We start from the raw sequence: 23,294 nt of genomic DNA, 5'->3' as shown, positions 1-23,294 counted from the left end.
GAGTGAAATGCTGCAATGGCAGAGTAGAGAAATGATGTAGAAGCAGGCTTCTAGCTTCAGTCTAGGCAAATGCAACCACTCCATATAGGGTGCATTAGGTGGGGAGCACGCTAAAGAAATCTGATGGCCTTGTTAATGTGAACTATTCCAAAGTTACAGTGGTGGAATTACACCCTCACAAGGAAGAGCAGTATGACTTGCTGCTGTAATTCATTTCACTTCAGATTCACCACCGCCTCCCCCTCCCACTCTCTGACTTAGAGAATGTCCCAGTCCCTGTGGTCTCCCAAAATTGCCCCTTACAGATGATTATTTTTAACTATTTTACTCTAGCACAAAGTGGGCACAAATTCTTCTCTCAGTTTTCCATGGTATATTTGCTTCTAGCTGGCACACTTGCCTAAACTTTATTAAGGGAAATAGAATGATAACGACTGGTATTTAGATGACTGCCTTCTGACACCAGCAGTTCTTACTGGAGGCATCTCTCTGTTTCTCAATGATATACCCTGACCCAAGTAGACTTCTCTTGGTTTGGGTTCTGACAGAAGTACATCATGAGAAGGGGATTGAAAGGCAAGTAGTTTATTTGGGGATTCCAGGAAATGCTGGTGAATGATTGGAGATAAGACATGGAAGAGAGCAAGACAGTATAGTGTGCTATCAAGCTTGTTGCCAAAGTGAGTAACTGGAGCTCAATTCTGCTGGGAAATCTGAAAGAGAGTGTAGAATACACCCCAGACTTACCTTGATTGAGGGGGAGAAGAAGTTGAGGTATTTGTCTATGAATATTTATCATCTGTTGAAGACTGTTTCTTGAGACACTAACTACATAGCATTTCTATTTCACCCCATGTAGGTGCCGAACATACTCACCTGACCACACGTGCACACACACACACAAATCTCACCTTGCTACAGAATCACTGGTTTTCCCAGTCAGCAGCCTTTCCTATGTAGAGGCAAACCTTTCTTATATAGGGATAAATACAGGGAGTGGAGTACCAATACTGTCTGTTATGAGACTTCTCAGAATCTTGAGGTTCAGAGACAGCCAATAAGAAAAAATTTACTGATCTCTGTCTACCCAACAGGCACCCTCTTCAAATGGCTCATTCTCACTCCTAGTCTACAGCCTCAAAAGCAAGAATATAGGAACACAATAAATAGTCCAAGAGAGACTGCAGTGGAGACCTGTGTCCTTTTGTACAATGATAGAAATTCCCACATCTCCCTCTCCTCCTTCCACTGTCCCACGACATGCTGTCATCCTGCCCCCTGGATCTCCCCTCCTGGGCTGAGCTCAGACCGCTGGTGCTGCTTTCTGGACACTAGATTGACTGTATGAATTACTAGTTTGGACATAGGCAGCTCAAATATTATCAAATGGTTTTGTTGTGCTAGGCTCAGTGCTTGTTTCTGTTTTTTTCTTATACTTTAAACAAAAAATCTTTAATTTTGAAGAAATGTAATCCACATGATTCTCATTAGTATATAAATAATCTAATGTTCTTTTTACATGAGCTCTTTGATCTTTAAAAAATGTGCCTTTGTAATCTTTTTGCTGAAAGCAGGAAGGCATTTTTCTTAAAATATAAACTCTCAGGAACAAAAAATGATTTGCTAGATCGTTCTGAGTTCCTCTTGTTTTCATTCATGTGTCATGGATCCATCCATCCAACCACCCACCCAACCAACTAGACTTTACTCACTACCTAAGCTATCTTAGTATTATGCCGGGTCCTGGAAACACAGAGTAAAATCAGACAATAAGAACTCAAGGTGTTTATAGTATGGGACAGAAGACAGAGCAAATCATTCATTGAGATTCAAGAATGTTATAGGCACATTATTAGGTTCTAGTAACACGAGACTAATTCAATTTGATACCTGCTCAAAATGCTTATTATGTGGAGAGGGAGCAAGCATGTTAGCTGTTGATTAGAATGCAAGTCAAACTATGAAAATCCTGTAGTATCAGTAGAGGTAAAATGCTGTGGGGCACAGAAAAGGGGGACTAACTGAGCCTGGGGAAATTTGGGTGGACTTCAAAGAGGAGGCAATATGTCCTTGGTGTGAACATTCACAGGTACAAATGTTGTGGACCTGACTAAATACTACATGTTGTAAAGTGATGTGGGTATGGCAGAGTGAAGCTGTTCAGCTAAGTGATGCTATTTATTATTTTGGCACACGAAAATCACTGGAAAAAGTGGATTAGTTTGTTCATATTCATGACTTCCAATCTCAATTAAATGTTTAACAGCACTTGGTAAAGTTGGAAGTCCTCTGTTCGGTGTGTTCTCAGATTACCTTAAGCAGCTATTCTGAACCTATTTTCAAACACTATTTAATTGAACTGCTGATTGTCTCATAAAGTTCCCTTTCCTTCCACTTCCTCTATAAAACAGAGGCCATTAGGTGACTGTTCTTCCTATGGCAATTCATTCCCTCCCAGTCTTTCACAGAGGAAGATATGCTTCTCTTGCTCAAACTAAGCCTCCTCTCATTCATTCCACTCAGTTTCCTCAGCCTCCTCAAAGTACTTGCTCCATTGAGGACTTTTCTGTTCTTCTTTTCAACCTCAGCTCTTCTAATGGCTCATTTTCTTTAGCCTGCAGATACATTCACACACCTCTTACCCTTTAAATCATCCTATCCTGTCCCTCTAGTATCCTATCTCCTTCTAATCTCAGCCATATTCTGGGAAGTGTCATCTTAAACCAAAGCTTCTCAAACTTTCGTGTTCCTAAGAGTCACTCAAGGATCTTATTATAATGAAGGGAGATTCCGATTCGGTAGTCTGGAGTGGGGCCCGAGATTCTGCATTTCTAACCAGGGAAGTCATTCTCAATAGCAAATGTCTAATTCTCATGTATTTACTTCTCATTCATTCAGAACCCTCTTTTCATCTGGTTTCTAACCCCTACACCTCTAATGATGCCTCATAAAAATCACCAATTTGCTCGCTAATGCCAAAGCCAATGGCCACTTGGCAACCCCAATGCCATCCACCCTCTATGGTGAGGCACTCATCAATTCTCAGTGCAAACTTCTATAATGCCTCCTGGTTTTTCTCTTGCCTATCTAGCCATAGTTTCTCACCTCCTCTTTCAATTTCCTAATTTACCTTCTCATATTTTTAATGCTCAGTCAAGTTCTCCTAAGTCCTATTTCACTCCATATTCTCTTGAAATGACCTCATCCAGTAATTTTCATGTCCGCCCAGGAACTATAGTGCCTGAATCTTCCACTTTGGTTTTGCTGGAGCTCACACTCATATATCCAATTGCCAAACTTGAATCACTAGCATCTCAAGCTCCACATGTAAAACCTAACTATTCTCTAAACTTATGCTCCCTACTTCAGACGGATGCACCACCTTCCTGCCCAAGCAAGATGTAAACATGGAATGACCTTGATATTATCACCACCTTCCACCCAATCATCAAGTTCTTTTGAATCTCCTTAATGTCTCTCAAAATCCAACTTCTCCATCCCATTGCTACTGTCACTGCTGCAGAGATCAGACCCTCATCCTCACAGGCTTGCTAAAAGCACCCTCACTGGTGCAACATCTCCAGTCTCACCCCCTTCAATGCATGCTGAATGCAGCAAGTATAGTTTTTCTCAAGTGTGCAAAACCTTGTGTGTCTCCCTCTAACAAGAAAACAAAGCCTAAGCTTAGGAATGTGACTTAAAGTCCTGGTCATATCTCCAGACTCATCTCCTGCTGCCCCTCCAGAAAATTTTTTTATAGTCCATTCATAGCCAGTGACTCGGAGGCCCCCATGACGTCATGATTTCTGAGATCTTTATTGCATTTGCAGTTCCTCTTCTGTCTTCCTGTAAACTACGCATAAACTTTCAAAATGAAGCTGAGATGCTAGCTTCTGTGAAATGGATGATGTAAATTGAGGGAGGCCTACAGGTTTCTTTTAAATTTAAAAATATGTATATATAAGGTTTACTATTGGGTCGTATTACTCATTTCCTACACACCTTATTATCAAACACAGTTACACGCAACACAGCCTTTGGCAACTTGATCACTCTTGTCTCACTATTCTCATTGCAACTTAAACATACTTATATGAACTCTAGTAATTTAAAACTTCCTACTGTTCATTGATGTCTATTTGCTTGTTTTCTCACTAATTGTGAATTGCTTATGCCTTAATCATTTGTATTCCTAGTACCTTCCTAATACTTCATCTAGATGCTAGTAATTGTTCAATATATTTGTTAAATATAATTTACACTTTGCCATTAAATTCAAGCTCTAACATAATTTTCTAAAGGGAAAGCTTATATAACTATAATCCAGCATCTAATTATGACTATGATAGTTGTACCTTCTTCCTAATAGAAATATTCAAATTAGCTTGGAGGCTTAATGATTTTCTTCTTTAACCTTTTATACCATTATTTTGGTGTTTAGACATTGTATTAAAGTGCACACAAATTAATATTTTCTGCTTTTAATATTTTATTTTGAGTGCATTTTTAACTAAGAATTGTTTAGTAATTTTTCTAGTTGATTTTGGTTCCTTATAGCATATCTAGAAAAAAGAGGCATTAAAAATATTGATTTATATAAGAGAAACTTAGGTAGAGTAGTCACCATTCTGTTGGCTTAACTAGCAGATAGTGGTGCTTTTAGCTCCCACCATCAGGACATGCACAAGGACTCCCCTGAGGGCCAAGGTGGAGCTGATGGATAAGCACAAAGCAGGTTGGTCTTATGTGTGGATGAAGTAGGAGCTTGCCTCTAAAGGATGACATTGGTGTCATTCTTCTCTCCACCAAAGCAAAAGCAAATAAAATACCTTTTCACATTTGGATGAGAGTTAATATGTCTGATTTTGAAATTCTTCTTCCTTGGTTAAAAGGCAAAGCGCTGGGAGTTAGTAAACCTTAACCGATATCTGTCATTTAGGACAAGTGTATTGCTTTCTTTCTTGAAAGAGTATAAAAGATATAATATCTTGTTTAATGTCAGTAGTTCCTAGGAATCCTTTTATTATGTTCACTATCATAACCTCAGTGGCTGATATAAAGTGAGTAATCAATAAAGTAATGATCAAAAGAATACATGAGAAAATATTGACCTTGAGTTAGAAGAAACAACTTTTATTAAAGGAGCCAAATCAACTAAAAAAAAAGGCTTCAGTTGAACCTTAAATACTTATGCTAAAAATAATCTACTCGAGTATATATATCTAAAGTCAAAGTCTTTATCTTATATTAAAATAATAATAAAAACAATTGTGTAATGAAATGAGCACTAATAGTGTGTTTTATACATTGACATTTTAAAATTAAAACAGAAGTTAGACCTCCCTTGTTCTCTCTAATATATATGTTCCACCTCATGGTAATGAGGTGGATTTCTGAGGGGACTCAAGTTATAAATTTGGGCATCTTTTTTTCTGGGAGAGAATGGGCTAATTTTAAAGTTTTAAAATAAATGCTTTAAGATAATGGCCAAGTCTATGATTATTGGACTTTTTATAAATAGAAGGGGTTTCTTAATCTTTCAGAGTAATTAAATCCATTCAACAAACAGGAAGGGTTACCAGGTGCTATGGGATATTAAAAGATAAATAAGAAACAGCTTCTAACAGAACAGTGGGGAATATAAGACAAAGCTCGAACAAAATGTGCTAAGAACTGTAAAAAGTATGTGAGTGGAGGGAGGGAGACAGCTAGTAGTAGGAATTAGAACAAATTGCATGAAGCAGCTAATGTTTTGAAGCCCCATAAAGAACTGTTGAAATTTATGCCATTCTGAACAAGATGAACAAACATCATTTTAGGGAGTGGTTCTGAAACTTTAGGTTGTATAAGAATCTTGTGTGTGTGTGGAGGGGGGTTATTCTGTATCAGTTAGCTATTATTAAACAACGATGTTTAGCAAAACACCCCAAAATACAGTGGCTTAAAACAACCACCCCATGTTTTTTCTCATGATTATGTGTGTTAGCTGGGCAGTTCTTCCAACCTAAGCTGGGTTCAGTTGATCTTAGCTGTGATCACTCATGTATCTGGGGTCACCTGGTGTGTCAGGGGGTGCTAGCTGAACTGGGGTGGTCTCAGCTGGTAAACTCTGTTTTGCTTTCTGTGGTCTCTAATCCACTACTAGGCTGCTCTGGGCTTTTTCTCCTGGCACTTCTCCTAGGATGGGGCTGAATGACTCTTGAGACCTAGGCTCAGAAGTGACACATGGGCACATTGGCATTGTTTTGGAAAGAGCAAGTCTCAAGCCAACCACTTGGGGGATGGGGAAATAGACTCTGCCTCTTTTATGGGATGACCCACAAAGCCCCATTGTAAAGGCATGTGTAGAGAAAAGAGAAGGGACTGGTCATTTTTAGTAATCAGTCTAGCACAGAGCCTTCTTCATTTTGACTGGAATACAAGTAGGTGGAAGGGAGCTATCCGGTGATGCAGGCTGAGGTTAACCAGACATGTTTATTTCAGATGTAGGCAGCAGTGGGGAAATGCGGAAGGGTTTTCAGTGAGGAAGAAACATCTTCAGAAGTTTGGCTTTAAGAATAAGGTTGTGTGGACATGCGGTGAATAGGAGCAGAGAGCAGCAGGGGAAAGAGTATCTTCTCCATTCATGAAGGTAGACGTTAATGAGTGTTCAAATCAATGTGGTGGCAGTGGAAGCAGAATCAAAGAGCCAGGTAAGAAACTTCCCTCTAAGGACTGAATGGGTAGGACCGCTGATACACAGGAGGCATGAGGGGCAAGTAGCATCTCCTTTCTGCTCTTTCTCTGTTATGCCAAACTCAGATATTCAACATGCATCCTACTATTCTACATGAAGAGTTCCCAGACTTTATTGTCAATGGCTATAGGATAACATAGCATTTAATAATGGGCAGGACAGAATAATCAGGCAATAGAGCTATGGGACTCAGACTCATTGCTTTGATTGACTGTTCTAATGAAGCTAAACTTTCTTAGCACATCCCATACTTGAAGTTTTTTAGAGATTGAGGCTTTAGTTAATTTAGTAGTTTCTTTTCCTGTGATCCCATACTTTCATAAGTCTCTAATTCTAAAACATATATTTAAAACGATATAAGGTTATACAAATATATTCTTTTCAATTTTATTTAAATCAAATAAACCTGTGACCGGTGTGAAGAAGTTTGCAAAGAAACAACATTTCTTTGCAAACAAAAATTTTTATTGAAACAAAAATTTAAAGACAAAAATCTTCATAGTTAATTATTTTATCCTGAAATAATTAAATGCAAAGGATATACATATTAAATGGGCAAAACATGTAGTCATTACACAATGCACATAATAAACATTTTATACTGCTTTATTATAAATAATTGGAAACAATATTTCATTTTTTAAACCCAGATAACAAAAACAGTAAATATCATGCTTTATTTTTTTATTATTTCATTTTAACTTTGTAATGTGAGTTGGGAATAGTATTTCTTATCAAAGACTGGTTTAAAAAATCTGTATAAATACAAAAGAATTAAAAACCCACTTTCATTCTTTTAAACAAGAACAAGGTTTTTAGAGGGAGAGGCTAAACATTACTATGAAAAAGTCACCAAGAATAGAAAAACTGTATAATACCTGCATATATCAGGTATAGGGCAAAACAAGATTGGATACAGATGTATAAAGACTTGATAGTAAATTAAAAAAATACTTTCTTAAAAATGCAACTAGCTCTATTCTTTCAGGTAGAGGGGAGCCATAAAGGCCGGGCAGATCAAGTCACCCAGTTCGAAATTGGTGCTGCTGCCTTGAAAAAAACTTTTATTTTTCTAAAAGGATACCCAACATGTATTATAATGTTCTTATCTCATGTGTTTGATAAAACCTGTTCACAATTGTAAACTTGAACACTTAGAAACAGTAGTAACTTCAAACTGCAACAAAAATATATGCCCAATACTCACTTAAAATAGATGATTTCATAGGCACATCTTCATCAAGAGATTTATAGCAACTAGCAGTCTGAGTGTTCTTATTCAATAGGTGACTATGATCATTTTTGTGTGTTTTTCTTATGGATAATACAGAGTTTTCCCACTTTTCATCACTAATACTAAGTTATAAAAAGTCAAAAACTGCTTAAGAAAATAGAGCCTGAGGGAGAAAAAAATAGAAAAAATAGTGTATTTCTTAAACTAGTGTAGTAGATTTTTTTGAAAACTTGTGTTTATTTGCATGAATTAAGGACAATGTTGTCTATTCCAGATTAAACAGCTATTAGGTTAATCATGGATATAAACACACTATATACAATATAATTCTTTTCTTTTTCATAGACTTCAAAGTGTGCCTTTTATAGAAATTGGAACAGGGTAAATCTGGAGAACATGTTTCAGTTAGTTAGCAAAAATTAAATTAGCATGAAATAACAGGGTAAAGAATTGAAGATCATTATTTTAAAAATAATGAAGTTACACTTATGTGTATACATGCAAGAAAATACTGTAAAATAAACCATTCCAGTTTACTTGGTTTTACTTCAATTTAATACTCTGAAAACCTGCTTTCATGTATAATATCATGGGAAATATTAAATGCATGTATATTATTTTAAGAGCTTGATGATATATTTCACATTCTTTAAGTTTTCCTCAGGCTATAAATATACTTATATATCAGTCAGTCAGTTTTTAAGGTAAATGAAAACTGTAGCACGAAGGGAGAGTTTTTCACCTTATAGGTCCGGATTTGATCATGTCCATTTATTCAGAGAACAGTATCAAAAAACCCAAAGAGTAATGGAGCATGTTCTGACATCACACTGTTATTCTTCATGCACTACAATTTATTATGGTTTCACACAATGGAATTTACATTTGAAGATGGGTTGACTAAAATCAACTGGTAAGTATCATTTAGGAATTAGGCATCTGAAATCCATTAACATTTTACCAACTCCGAGAGCAATGTTGTTCTTCCTGAACTCTTATTAAAATTGTGCAACAGTATAAACTCATTGTTAGCAGGTTTGCATAGAAATAACACCGTTTCACTGGTGTGATGCATCTTTTCCAAAGGATACGGCAGGCCTGTCTGTCTTCTTCATGTACATTCTTTTTGTTGTTGTTCATTTTTCTTCTTCGGTTTTACATGAAATAAACTATATCTGTCATCAGGCTACCACAGTTGCCAAGTAAGCTCCAGCAGTAGTCTGCAACGCAGTGAGCTGGGCAGTTTCTTCCCTTTTTAAAGCATCCTCTACAGTTGAGCCCTATGAACACCGTCACCCCAAGCAGATTTTTGTGAACTCAAAAGACTCCAAATCCACAGTCAAGGACCTTGGTGATTTCACATCATGGCCACTTGTTGCTGGAAGGGGGACAAATTGCTTTGCTTCCAAAGTTTTCAAGCAGTTTTTCATCTGGTAGCGTCTCCAGATTTCCTTGTTGTCTGTGTAACTGCTTCTGACATTGTGCCCTCAAAAATCCAAAGGCCGAATCATCATTGTGGCGGAATGTAAGGAGTAACTGGGCCCTTTGAAGTAATGCCACTTTATCCCGTTCAGTTTTCCTAGGTGTTGCCCCGCCGTATAGAACATTCCGTTTAGATTGGATGGGCCACAAGCATCAAACCACCAGCCTGAAGAATTAGTTAATAATGAAAGAAAGAAGAAACAATTACAAAGAAATTGAACATTTGGAAAACAATGGCATCAACTGAGGGGGTCATTTGCAACTACGAGGCATGCAGCAAATATTTTCTTGGTAGGAGAACCGTTTTAAGCAACATCCTTGATATAGGAACAATCAGAGGGAGGAATGCTCTTCTGGACATCAAGTTGCTGTGTCACTCCACTGGGACACATTCCCCACTGGGATGATGGGAAGCTTCTAGGCTTCAAGTAATGAACTCAGTCAGGGCAAGTAAAATGCAGATACCCTTAAGAGGCCTTCTACCTTCAGCCTATTACTGGGAATACAACAATGAATTATTAGTGAAGAAATTCAGACATTTAGGCCACTGACATCTGAATAGAGAAAAAGGGATGTTTTCCATCTACTTTATAATTTTGCTGGAAATTGGCCCTCAGCTGCTTCTGAAATTAATTGGATACTGGGCAAGGAATATGATGCTCAAGCTAAATCCAGATTTCTAGAGGAAATTTCAGAGAGGAATGCCCTCTCTGAATTTAATAGCAATATGGGAAGTGCTCATCAACAGTGGCCGTTTATTCCTATGGAGCAGTGATTTTCTGAGATTGTTGAAGTTCTTTGAAAACTTAGTAAAAAGAAAAACAAACAACTTGATCAGTGACACGGGCATCCTATGCTTGCATAGCTCTCTACAAGGAGAACTCAGTACTTTATGTTTCTAATGAATTGAGTTCTCAGATTTTTACATAAAACATAGTACTTTTCGTTCTCTCCCGAAGTAACTAACACTGCTGAAATCTTCAGGGAGAAACTGATGCCAGAGACATTCTGGCACATTTTTATTTGGATACAGTTGACCTCCCTTTGATTGTAGAGTTGTACCTAAGGGACTAATAGCTAAAGGAGAAAGCTGCGCAGCTGATGTTTAACTGTAACATGAGCATCATCTTGCAGAAACCTTAAAAAAAGCTAAAAGGAGAAAAGCTAGTTCTCATTTTTCAATTTGAGAAGATGAATACAGCTGGGTTGTGTTTACAGAGTCATATTAGAGACATAACAAGCTGTATTAATTACCCATTCATACTGGGAAACAGGAAGGTATGCTGATGACTTTGGAAAGATGCTGTACTCGACTGTTTTACCAACTGAACACAAACAACACAGATGTCAGTGCCGCGAAAACACGAGGGACGAGGAGGTGCTTTGGCAAAGAAGCAAGAACTGTAAGATTCTACTTTTTTTTCTTAAGATTAATTCCTTTAAAATTTTTTGATAAGCACAACTAGGAAAAATATGCTATTTATATTACAAAAGACATTCTAATAATAGAGAACTCATTTGCTCTGAAGACTCTGAAAGGAGAAAACGAAGCCCAACTCGACTGCTGCAGTTTCCACTTTCTCCTCCTTTCCTCTGACCTTCACGAGCCGCTCTCCCCGCACGTGAGTGAGCCTTTCCTAGTCACCCACATATGCACCATGGCCTCTGAAGTTACTCCATTGTTGAAAACTGCTAAAAATCATGGAACCATCCTCCGGGTTACATCGGGGGACTTAGGGTAAAAGTGTGGTTTTGTTTCATTTAGAGAACATCATGAGAATTTTGGAGGATTGCAGGAAAGCAGGGGTCTGTTTCAGCAGCAGCTTGGCAATAAGGGGCGCTGGCCACAGGATATGTTCATTGGGAAACTCTGGATGAGCTTAATGAAACGACAAGGAACAGCAGGGGACGCGTGGGAGAATCAGATTCACTGATCTTGCGAAACTTTTCTAAGGAGTAAAGCAGGGAAATGTTTGCAGTCAGGAGAATGGCGTTGCAGAGACGTTGAAAGACCTACAGCTAGGTCAGAGTCAACAAGAGCAATAAAGCCTGAAGCTGAGAAGACCTGGAGACCAAATCACAGAGTCTTTTGTTCATTATCCTAAGAAAAATAGAAAGGCGTGGTCTATAGTCAGGCCCTTGCTGCGTCCTTGGGTTCCTTAGCACGGCACCTAACAGAGCGCTTAGCCAGCGACTGACAAGTGACTACAGGTCTGTTGACAGATTGACTGACTTTGTTTCTTCTTGTGAAGTCTCTGTGGTATGAAGTAATCTAGTTTACAAATAAGTTACATTTGATAAACCATCCATGCTTATTATATTTATTTTTCATTACTTCTTCATTCGCTATGTAATTATTGTTACATTGTCACACAATATTCAGTAAGATAAACATAGTCCCTGACCTCATGGAATGTACTCCTAATGTGGAAAACAACCAAAAAGCAAGCAAGTCAATAAATCCAAATGAAGAACAACCAAAAAAAGTAAAGCAAAGCATCAGAGAGCTATGGAGAAGACTAGCAGGGGATCTACTTGACTTTGCACAGTCACAGAAGAACCTGCTATTTCCTGAGACCAGAAGGATGAGAGGGAGGCCACTTCATGAAGACAGGAAAGACTCTCCCCCGCACGGCACTGCACGTGCCTATGCCATAAAGAAAGCAAGCTTGGAGGGCTCAGGGCCTCGGAGAACATCTGTGTCACTGTTGGAGTGAGCAAGGGGGAGACTTGGAGGAATAAAGGTGAGAGTAGGCAGGCTTGGTAGAAAGTTGCATGATGGTCATGGAAAAAATGTACAGTTGATTCAGCCTGCTTGTCCAACATCAGGTGGACAAGTAAAACATTTCTAGGATTGGGAATCGACATTTAACCAGGGGAACTCAATCTGTCAGGTTAAATATTTAATAGGTAGAGCCCTCATTCTGTAACTACACTCTGCCAAAGCCACCCTGAGCACATGCAGCAGCATGACAGAGGGGAAAAACATAAATCTAGGATCAATGAAACAAACATTAACCAACGGGCAGACATACAGGTCAGAGTTAAGTCAAACAAAATTCCTGACATTAAGGAGTGCATGGTTTTATGTAGGAAAGAGACAACAAACTATTAAAAAAATGAAATAATAGCCATTAAAAGATTTTTAAAAATCTCATAAACAGAGACAGAAAGACCTGTTTGGGGGTCCGTAAGGCCCACTCATTCACCAGCTGCGCTGGGCCCTGAAGGGTGGGTGTCTCTGGACAGAAAGAAATTCTGAAGACAATCTGTACGTACTCTGGGAGAACAGGACAGAGTGTCCACCAACAGCCTGGGTTGGCCAGAATGTCAGTGGGTGAGGGAGTGCAGAATAAAGGCTAGCAAAATAAACAGGAGTGACGAAAACAAAGATTTTTATTATATTTAATTTTTTTTTCTAGTGGGCACTAGGGAGTCTGTGAGCAGCAGAGCAGAAATGAGAAGACCCTGACTTCGATGCTGACTCCACCAACTAATAACCAAGAGATTTTAGGCAATAATATAAATACCGTTTGATATTTTTGAACAGTTAGTATGTGTCAGACGCTCTGTTAAAACATGCACCTGTACTTTCTCATTTTATTCCCCAAGCAGCCTTATGAAGTGTCATTAGTACCATAGTAAAGACACCAATGCTCAGATAGTTTAAGGAACTTCTCCAAGGACACACAGCCACTTAGCTCTTCCTACGTAAGGTGTGGTTTATTAATGGCTGATCAACAATTTTTTCAGCGCAGTGCTTTGTGAAGTTTCCTAGGAAGTAGGGCTAGGGCAGAAGGTTTAGAGCAGGAACAAAAAGGATCAGATCTGCGGGCACCATAATGGTTTAATAATGAAGACCAGGTTGTCAGTGCCAGCACAGTCCCTTATTTGCTTGGTAGAGATTATTAGAGAAATATGAAAATAATTTAGACTCAAAGAGTTTAGTTGCACAATGTTTACATTGTAAAGACATGGCATTTAAATACCCAATATGGGTTTTGTTTTCAAATATTTGTTTGATTTCATGAAAAAAATCAGAGAGCTTAAGGTGTTCACTTATTACTTTATCTTCAGACCAGTGGGCCATACACACTGTGAACTATCAGAGCAATTGATGATAATAGATGATGAATTAAGATGACAGAAGACAAAATAAAGAGGCATTATTTCTCATGACAATTTCAATTGTAGTATCCTTTATAAAATATCCTGAACTTCAAGGTATCAAAAGTAGTCATTTCTGTACAAGCTGGTATTGTGTTTTTTCAGGCATATGAATGGATGGACCTGGAGAACACTATGCTATGTGAAATGATCCAGTCAGAGAAAGACCATATATAAAGACCACATGATTTCACTCATATGTGGATCTAATGAACAAACTGAACTAACACGCAAAACAGAGACAGACTCACAGACGGAGAGCAGGCTGACAGCCGAGGTAGCGGGAGAGGTGCTGGGTGGAGGGGCTGAGCAAAAAGGAAAAAGGACTCAGGGACGTGGACAACAGCGTGGTGATTGCTTGGGGGAAAGGGGATAAAGGGACTAAATAGTAATGGACAAATAAAATAAAAATTAAAAAAATTCTTTGTATCAAATATTTTACTTTGCCAACTTTCTACCTGTCTCTGAAAAAAATGAAGCCTGACCAGGCCCTTTAAACAAATCCTTAAAAGACACAGTTTTAAAGCATATTTATGGAAAACAGGCAGAAAGCACAGCAGACTCTTGGCTCCTCGGGTGCACTTCTGGGCATTTGTGGATAATCACACGTAAGTTTGCACGGAACGAAGGTGTTGTCTGTGAACACAGAGGACGCCTGGGTTTGCGTTCCTCCCGGGTATCATAACAAACAGTTTAATCGTGTATCCTCTACAATCCTGGGGAAATGTTCACTTTGCCCTTTGTTCTTTAGGTAACTGGGGATAACTAATAAGCAATATGCTAAACAAGTTAATCTAGGAAAGGCGCTTGAAGCTTGAAAGAGCTCGGTGATGTCAGCAAAGGAGAGAGGAAAGGAGTAGCTTCCATCTGCTGTTGGGACAACTGATAAAATGTCTCAAATGCTTTAAAACTGGCGACTGCCCAGATGTACTTTGCCAAGCATTTTTCCTCATAACCTGTAACCTCATGTATATTTTAATAAGAAATCTGAGATGCGTGTTTCTAATTCATTTACACTTAACTCATTAAAATTTAGTTTTGTAATGACTATCCTGGGCTTCTTGGGCCTTTAAAAATCATTCAAGTCTTTTATCTTTGAAGCAGAAAGTTCTAATTTTATCACCAATAAGTGAAACTTTGCCCAGAAAATAGGAATTAGATTCTAAACTTTGTAACTCAGGAAGTTCAAATTTATTTGAAAGGCAGGAAACCTAACTCTCAAATTCTGATCTAAACAAAATGTCTCTCAACACTTCTTGTCTAAGGTAAAAAGTACGGAAAACTAAAAAAGATCTATCTGTTTTTATAGATTTCATTCATTTATTTTCAATGCATGTGTCCCCATTAATGCTATGCAAAAGAACTTGCACAGAAAATAAGATTTTCCTCTTTTATAGCTAAGGACAAAGTTGAACAAAACTGATATGTGTCATTGTTATCAATGGGATCATCATGAAAAACCACTTGCCAAGTTTGAATGTATAATTTTGGGCCCAAGCCAAAGACTTGGCATTTTTTCCCCTTTCTCTTCTTTTTGTTCCAAAGATGAAAAGTTGCTTTTCCTGGCGAGTAATCTTGAATCCATTTAAAACCTCTAGGTATTCTCTTACTGTCTCTTTCTTCCCTTGGACTTCATTTCATGTCGAAACCTCATTAAAATGTGCTGCAAAGAATAAAACAGAGCTATGCCCTTGATTTTCAATGCCATTCCTTCAAACAGAGGCAGTGGAAGGAGCAGCCTGGGGGATGGCTTACAAGAAGGCCGCCTTGAAGTCCTACCTCTGACACCAATTCTGTGGCCTCCGGTAGATGATCTAACTTTTCTGTATCTTAGTTGTTGCCAAAGGCATCAGTGTCATCCTGTTTCAAAGGGTTTTTAGAAGCACCACAGAACATTTTGGATTAATTCTCATCCACTGTCAATTATTGACCTTTGGTGATAGTCTCATGCTGTAGGGTCATTGGTTTATCTTTTCCAAACTTAGTTTCAAAAGACACTTTCTGATATTCTTTGTTCTTTTCCAATATGTGAAAAATGCCCCCAGAAAACAGGAATATAATCCTAGACTTTGCACTTAGGATGTTAACATTTATTTGAAAGTCAGGAACCTAGTAGTCAAATTTTTGCAATTCAGAAGTTTGGACTTTTGGGGTTTAGTATTCTTAATGTTTAGTCCCAATCTTCAATATTCATCTCTTTGTTCTGGCTGTACCAGCAAATACTCTGTGTGTGTGTGTGTGTGTGTGTGTGTGTGTGTGTGTAATCTCATATATATAAAACCTCTTTAGTCTAACTTCACACAAAGTCACATTCATACCCATGTTGATTTATTTTTATGTCTTCTCATTGGGATTATTTGTAATTTTGCCGTGTCCTTTCAGGTTCAGTGAAAACATATTCATTTAACCAATGTTTATTGAGCACATACTGTGTGCTGGCACTATGCTAGGCACAGAGAATACAGTGGTAGATAGCATGAAATCCCTGCCTTCAAGAAATGTACAGTATATTTTTGTGGAGTAGGCTTACAAATTATGTACTAATGAAGACAATGCTTTGAAATAAAGTAGTACAATGCAGATTTCTGTAATCATCCCTACAGTATCCACATGGATCTTTTCTCTCAACATTTCTGCCTTAAAATGTGAGGAACGCCAGTTATCTGACAATGCTTAGCACATCTCCCCTGGGTTGTAAAACCTCTAAGATGATTATATTTTTTCCCAAATCTTGTTGCTTTAACCAGTTGAAGAAGCTACTAATTTCTTTTATTTTCTTTGTCTTTTTTAAGATTGTATAGGAGGTCAGATAAGCATTTATCACCTCTGTGCTGCTAGCATCTGGTCATTTCTAGGGAGAACTAAGAAATTTATGTGTATGGCTTTATCCCCTCTTTTAGAACTGAGCTCAGGGATATCCTTTGTTAGCTTAGGCAAAGTCTTGTCTGTCAGCTGACATAGTTTATGTGTGGGAAAAGACATCGAAGTTCCCACTACCACAGATTTCTTTCTGTAGAAGGTTAGGCCACATTTTCACATAGCTTTTATATTATACACTAAATATGGAAATTGTGTCGAAAGGAAAGGAAGGTAAGGGAAAGAATTTAAAACAATACCATGTTTTGTTTTTGTCAGCAACCTTTAGTAACCATGGTTTCTAACAGATTTTTAGAAATACTTCTTTGGAAGAATGCTAATTTAGTTCTGGGACCACATTCTCTTTGAGTGGAAGTTTGCTCTTAATGTGACAATGTAGTGATAAAAGGTTTTCATTTTCATAATTTGAAAGTCAGAGTTTTTTGCTTATTTATGTTTATATACGACAAATCCATTGAATGGGATATTTTCATTTCCTTAACATTAAATAATAGATAAAATGTTAAGTTATAAGATTCCTTTCATTGGGTTCAGGAGAGCACAATGGGAACTCTATTACGGTACTAAAAACTATTTCCTACAAACATTTCTTAAGTTTTTCCCTCCTACTACTTAAATATGCAGAACTGTCATACTATGCTATATAAAGGGAGGAACCTAAGGAGAAAACTTACAAATTTTCCCAAGTTCAATGGAATCACTGAGCACAGATGATTTTTGACTTATAAATACCTATGCTGAAAAATCATCTCTACTTAATGATTAATAGAAAATATGTGTGGTAATTTTGATCTTTATTATATAGTTTGATTCCATAAGCAATGTGTAATGAAACAAAAATTATTCACAATTTAAATTGGATGGAAGAATTGCTGGCCTCCCGGGAAGGCAGGAATAAGTACATACGCTTCTGTGAGAAGCCGGGTGAAACGCTGCGCTGTCTACTTCCACTGTGCTTTCTCAGCCAGCTGAACCACCTTTCTTTCTGCTCACCAGGGCACTATGAATTACAACCTGTGCCCTGAAATTAATATTACTGCAGCCACAGTGAGTACACGGACTAACAGAATCATAAATGAGAAGAAAATGTAACAGACCATCTTTTCTCAATCCCCAATTACAGGAACATGCGTAAGTAAACCCTTTCATGTGAACAGCTTTATACGCACTTTGTGAAAGTATCCATGACTAGAAGTGCACGATCCTCCCTGGCAACTCCTTCCAACCTCTGATCCCGGGACACTCCATCTACAGGCTCTCCCCTATTCCTTCCATAACTCTATCGCATGTTATACTGTGTCCTAGAACTTGTATTGTTTCAAGTTGTGTTATTTCTCATCTACTTTTTTTTGATGTTCTCCCTCAATAGAGGCAAACTCTAGTCTATCTTGCTCATTTTTATAATATTAGTTGAGCCTTAATACTCATGAAGATACATGAAATTAATAGAAGAAAATTAAGAAGTTAGAATGTCAGAAAAGAAGAAAAAAAGATCAAAATGTTCTACCATCTGTCTAGCTGAAATACCTTCTGCTTTCAATTAAGCCCATCTTCTGTTTTTCAGTCTTTGACAGATAAGGGTAAACAACGATACCTCATTCTCCAACTAAAACCCCTCCACGCACTTGAAGAAAACTATTGAGGACAGTTAGTGGGCTATAAATCTTACTTTACCCTTAATTCCTTTTAGAAGAAACAAAGCAAAACATAAACAAGATTAAAAAAGCCTTAATTGATGATGACAGAGAACTATAAATTATTAGTTTCAAAGAGAATGGAATTTCATTGCTTAAATGAGACTATTTTAAATAGGAACAAGTTCAAACACAAATTTTAAAAAAGGAAATCTCATAGGTGAAGAAAGTTGTTCTAAGGGAAAACATGACAGAGAATACACAGTGGTGGGGAATGGCTAAGTAGACGGAAGTTCTGGGCAATACTCAGGTTACCAGGACTGTCACTGACATTCATCCTTACGTTCTCCAGCTCTTAGCTATCTACATTCCACATACTAGCTTTGTAGGGTGAATAGCTTTGCAAGACCTGGATTCTTTCAAAAGGATATTTGATATGGTAATGGCATTTATTACGAAAACACATTTACTTAGACTATTCCAGCCCAAGCAATAAATGGAAATTTTTTTCTCCCCAACATAAGTGTTTGTTGGTGAGTAAGAAGCAGGTCCAAGAAGGATTATGGATGAAAGAACATGACAAAGTACAATCATCTGAAGCAGAAGTAAAATCATAAATCTGAACAATGAAGTTTTCACATCCAACCAAGTTTCTGGGTTGTAATGAATACAACCAAGAAGTGCATCCTCCTTTTTACTTTACTCTACATTTTCATTATTATGACAGAAATATGAACATATTGGATGCACTTCTAAGGAAACATTAGAAAGATTTTACTGCTGTTCTTTCATATGTTGTATTCATTTGGTAAGAAAAATTATCTGTAAAAATAGACATGAAGAAAATGAAGTGTATTTCAATATTAAAATGGGCAGGAAATTGGACAATCAAAGTCCCTTTGTCTTTGTATCAAGTTTCTGAAAATTCTGTTCATAGGATCAGGGAGGTAATAAAAAGAAAAGTTTTTTTTTTCTGGGAAAAAGTGTAAAACCTAATCTATAGGTACAATTTAAAAAATATTCTGAATTTCTAACAACTACTTTGGGGAGGGGTCATAAATTGTCCCCAGATAGAAGACTTTTAACTACATAATGAGTTTGAATGTGAGGCCAAATGTCATGTTTCAAGCTTAGGGTGAAGGATATGGTGGAGGCAGAATCATAATGGGGTGGCATTGACAGTACCAGGGCCAGTCTCACATTGAAAAGATGTTGATATAAATGAAGCAGATGGGGTAAATTGGATGTCATTGGGTGGTGATACTAATGGAGAGCTTGAGGGTGGGGATGAAGGTAGAGAGATTTCTCCCAACCTCCCCTCCATACTCTTCTATGCTTTGTTAGTTGATGAGAAAAATCTTTACCTGATGATTCATTTCATTGGCTTCAAACTTGGAAAGTGATTTCAAGGACTACAAGATGGTTATTCATTCATTCACACACCATATTTTTTATTGAGTTCCTATGTGCAACAATCTAATGCTCTAGATGTTAAGGATAAAATGGTGAACATTTACTTTTGTTTTCCTTATGTACAACGTGGAGATTAGATTTTCTCTGCCTACTTATCTCACAGAGTTGGTTTGAAGTTGAAGTAAGATGGTATAGCAAATATAATAGTATTTAATAATAATGGCAGTAATATATTTTGGGGAGAAACATGTCAGATTTAAACAGCTTTTTCCTTAAGAGGGTGAAAAGGCATTTTGTTGTAGAATAACAGAGATAGGCAATCAGAAGAGTTGAAGGTGGAAGCGACAGCTATGCCATTAAGAGAGGGAAACAACACTAAAATATTGAGAAGAAACACTGGGAAAAGGCTTCCTTTACAATTTTGTTTTGTGGCAACTCTGACTTTGCCAGAGCTTCTAACATTCCAGAGCCACATCATTTGCCCCTGGGGTTTAGCTTAGTGCTCCTTCCCTTTCAGTCAGTCATCTATCAACCTTGCAGTTTTTGCCATATCCACTTTGATCTTTTATTAATGACTAATACAAATAAAAATAGTTTTCTTTAAATCAGTTATTTAAATACCAAATATTGTGAATATATTTAAAACACTAAGTTTATACCATTCCTTTAAATAGAAGATCAGTACCACTTGCTATAATTACAGGTAAATATAAAGCTCAATATAATTTAAACAAAATGATTATATTTAATTCTAGTAGGTAGCATTGTGTAAGCAAGGCCTGGAGCCTGTGGATGAAGGTTTTGCTCTTTCTTTGTTAAGAAACGTGACTATTGAGAAAGTGCTGAAGAAGCCAACAGATATACTAGCATCAGACTGAGATTTTCCTTTTTATATAATCAGAATGCTGTAAAAATACTGAAAAAGTGCAAAAAGGATTAACTTTGTTGCTCAGAGACACAATAGTATTTAATGGTATCTCACATCAGCTCATATGTACTATGGAGGTCAATAGTATAATAATGCAAAGCCTTGGTATAGCTGGTCTGAAATGTATGATTTTAGATATAAATATACCTCTTTATACTTCCTATTCCTTTCCAACAGAATTGTCAATGAACTCTGCAACGCAGTTGCAAAACATTTTGTACAACTTTTTTTCCAGTATGCTCAATTATCAAATTGTTGTTTATTCTACTATGGTATTATTATGATTTTTTTGGAAGGTCGAGTAACTGTGACTTTAAGAGGCTAGAGACTTTACTTAGGACCAAGCTTAGCATGCCCCCTCTTAGGTGCTGGGTAAGGAGGGCAATGTCTAAATGTGCCAGCAGTATCTTGCAGAAGAACCATGGTAAATCGGTGGGCAGAACAAATGATCTGTAGGGACTTGCTCCTAAGTTTCCCAACCAGAAGATTATAGTTCTTTCTCATCAATAAGAAACCTCAAGCCTCAAACCAACGAAACGTAACTTAGAGAAAGGCCCCACAGGACTCACCTCCCGTTAACATGAGGGCGCATTTGCACAGACAGTTGTCGTTATCAGCATCTTTGGTGCTGAAATCAGCGCCGTGGATGACCAGGCTGCTCTGCTGTCCTGCTGTCCCAGTGTGACCCTTTAAATACAACCTGAAGTTAAAGAAAAGAAAAGGAAAAGGAAAGGAAAGATAAGCCATTCAACAGAATAAGGGAACCGAAGAGAAATTTTGTTGAATGTTTGCTTTTTCATCATTTTCTCCCTTTTTTTTTAAGAGAACAAACTTATTTTAATTATTTGGAAAATACCAGAAACTATAAAAACCAAGCACAATATTTGACCATACCAAAAGCAAAATACAAGTAAAAATAACATTTAGACAACATGTTTAGACAAAAATAACATTTAGACAACATGTTTAACCTTAGAGAAACATGAATTAAAATACTAAGTTTAACACTCTTTCCACGATAGAGCAAAACAGATTTACTAAACCACAGTGCTGAGGCGGACTTTTAAAAACTGACATAACTTTTTAAAATAAAAATTAAAGAAAAAAAGCACTCAATTCGAACCTTGGAATCTCATCATTTACAAAATAACATGCTCAAGTGTCAGTGAAAATAAACAGTTGGTAAACCTGAAAACAAATCTTTCACTGAATGAATTCAAATTCCAACAGAATACAGAGCTTTCAAGCTGGGGAGAAACAACTCTGCTCATACTCTGGTCTTACCAAATACAAATAAATACAACAGGAGACCAAAACAAACTACTATACCAGCATCTTTCCATAGAACAGCAATTTTCTTTCACAAAGTAAAAGAAACCTAGTTCTGTAGAGTTGTACATTCCGTAAGCACAAAGCCAATCTTATTGTCAGAATCCTGGAGTCTTGCACTATTGACGTACAAGTAATTTTTGTCTCGGAGCAAGTCTAATGAAGGCACCCAAATCCTAGCCTTTGTGTTCCCCCAAATGATACTTACACTGATCTTATCATCCTTCCAAGATGACTTCAACCTATTTAGAGTTAACTTTCTAAATCTGTAAAGAGGTATGAGGAGATTGTAGTTCACGTATCAGTCAGGCCCTGTCTATTTTCTTTGTCCCTCCCAAATCCTTCCTGCCTGGTTTGCCAAGCAGGATCTCTAACTAGCAGGATAGAAATGCATTCCCACATTTACTAGCCATTAAGTAACATAGCAATTGTTGTGGGAAAACTTAATATTCATAATACTTCCAAACTTTTTCTAATTTAAAAATAAACCGACCTCCAAAAGTTAATTTCAGAGCCCCTTATTGTTAGCTATCTGGACATTTTATTCTGCAACCTTCCTTAGTGTCTGTCTCTTCTGGCTTTTTAAAAAGTTGTTTTGTCCTGGAAGAACACTTGAAAAAACTTTCAAATTAAGGGGACCATCATGGTATGTGACTTGTGAGCACCAACCAGGGCTCACTGAGTGCTGTCTCTTCTCTCGGACAAAATCTTGAGCTGAAGATTCAGAGAAGGGTTCCTCTCCCAGCCATGCCCACGGAGGGGAAATGGTATTTAATTTGTTTTTGCAGTTCTTCAAAAAAGGATTTTAGTTAAAGCTTGAGAGTTATTACTATCTTCATTCTTAAGTTCAAATGACTGTGGAAACATTTCAAGAGCTCCTTTGGCAACGTGATTGTTTCAGGGTCCATTTTTTTTAATCTAAGAATCTTGTCACTTTTAAGAAAGAACATTTTCTCCAGGACCTTGCAGAAACTTGATCATTTGTTCACACAACAACAAAAAATGTCTGCTAAGCAGACTTGTTTGCGTAGCCATTCCTCATCTTCACAGCATTCAGCAAAATCTGGCCTAGTATCTTCTCACTCACCTTTCAGTTCAAGGATCCTGCTGAGAACTCTTCCTTTGATAAGCCACTGGGTTTTTGTATGTAGAAGAGTTATGTACTCTTTGTTCATGTTTTAGTTTGTTTTTTTATTGTTCAATTATGGTTGTCCCAATTTTTCCCCCATTGCTCTCCCCTGCTCCACCTACCTACCTCCCACCCCCTGACTCCATCAATCCCCACCCTGCTGTCCATGCCCGTGGGTCCTTTATACACGTTCCTTGACTAGACTCTTTGCCTTCTTTCCCCTGTTATCCTTCTCCTCTTCCCCTCCGGCTACTGTCAGTTTGTTCCTTATTTCCACATCTCTGGTTCTATTTTGCTCATTTGTTTTGTTCATTGGGTTTTTTAAAAAATATCCTTGCATAAATCTGTCTTGAATCAAGTTAACC

General features: G+C 37.5%; 1 protein-coding gene across 2 annotated transcripts in view; it reads right to left on the bottom strand.

Moving 5' to 3' along the window:
- Window positions 1-7,389: 7,389 nt before the first annotated feature.
- Window positions 7,390-23,294, bottom strand: part of ANGPT1 (angiopoietin 1) — a 246,579-nt gene continuing 230,674 nt past the window's right edge. For both annotated transcript variants that reach the window (XM_053661203.1, XM_053661205.1), the window contains exons 8-9: window positions 21,041-21,171; window positions 7,390-9,618 (exon numbers count right to left, since the gene is read on the bottom strand). In XM_053661203.1, coding sequence (XP_053517178.1) covers window positions 9,458-9,618; window positions 21,041-21,171 — 292 coding nt within the window. In that variant the 3' untranslated portion in view covers window positions 7,390-9,457. The remainder of the gene's footprint in view (window positions 9,619-21,040; window positions 21,172-23,294) is intronic.

The sequence above is a fragment of the Artibeus jamaicensis genome, unplaced genomic scaffold, assembly GCF_021234435.1.
Source record: "Artibeus jamaicensis isolate MK-2021 breed Jamaican fruit bat unplaced genomic scaffold, CSHL_Jam_final scaffold_916, whole genome shotgun sequence".
NCBI classification, from domain to species: domain Eukaryota; kingdom Metazoa; phylum Chordata; class Mammalia; order Chiroptera; family Phyllostomidae; genus Artibeus; species Artibeus jamaicensis.
This window is presented reverse-complemented; position numbering and strand designations above follow the sequence as displayed.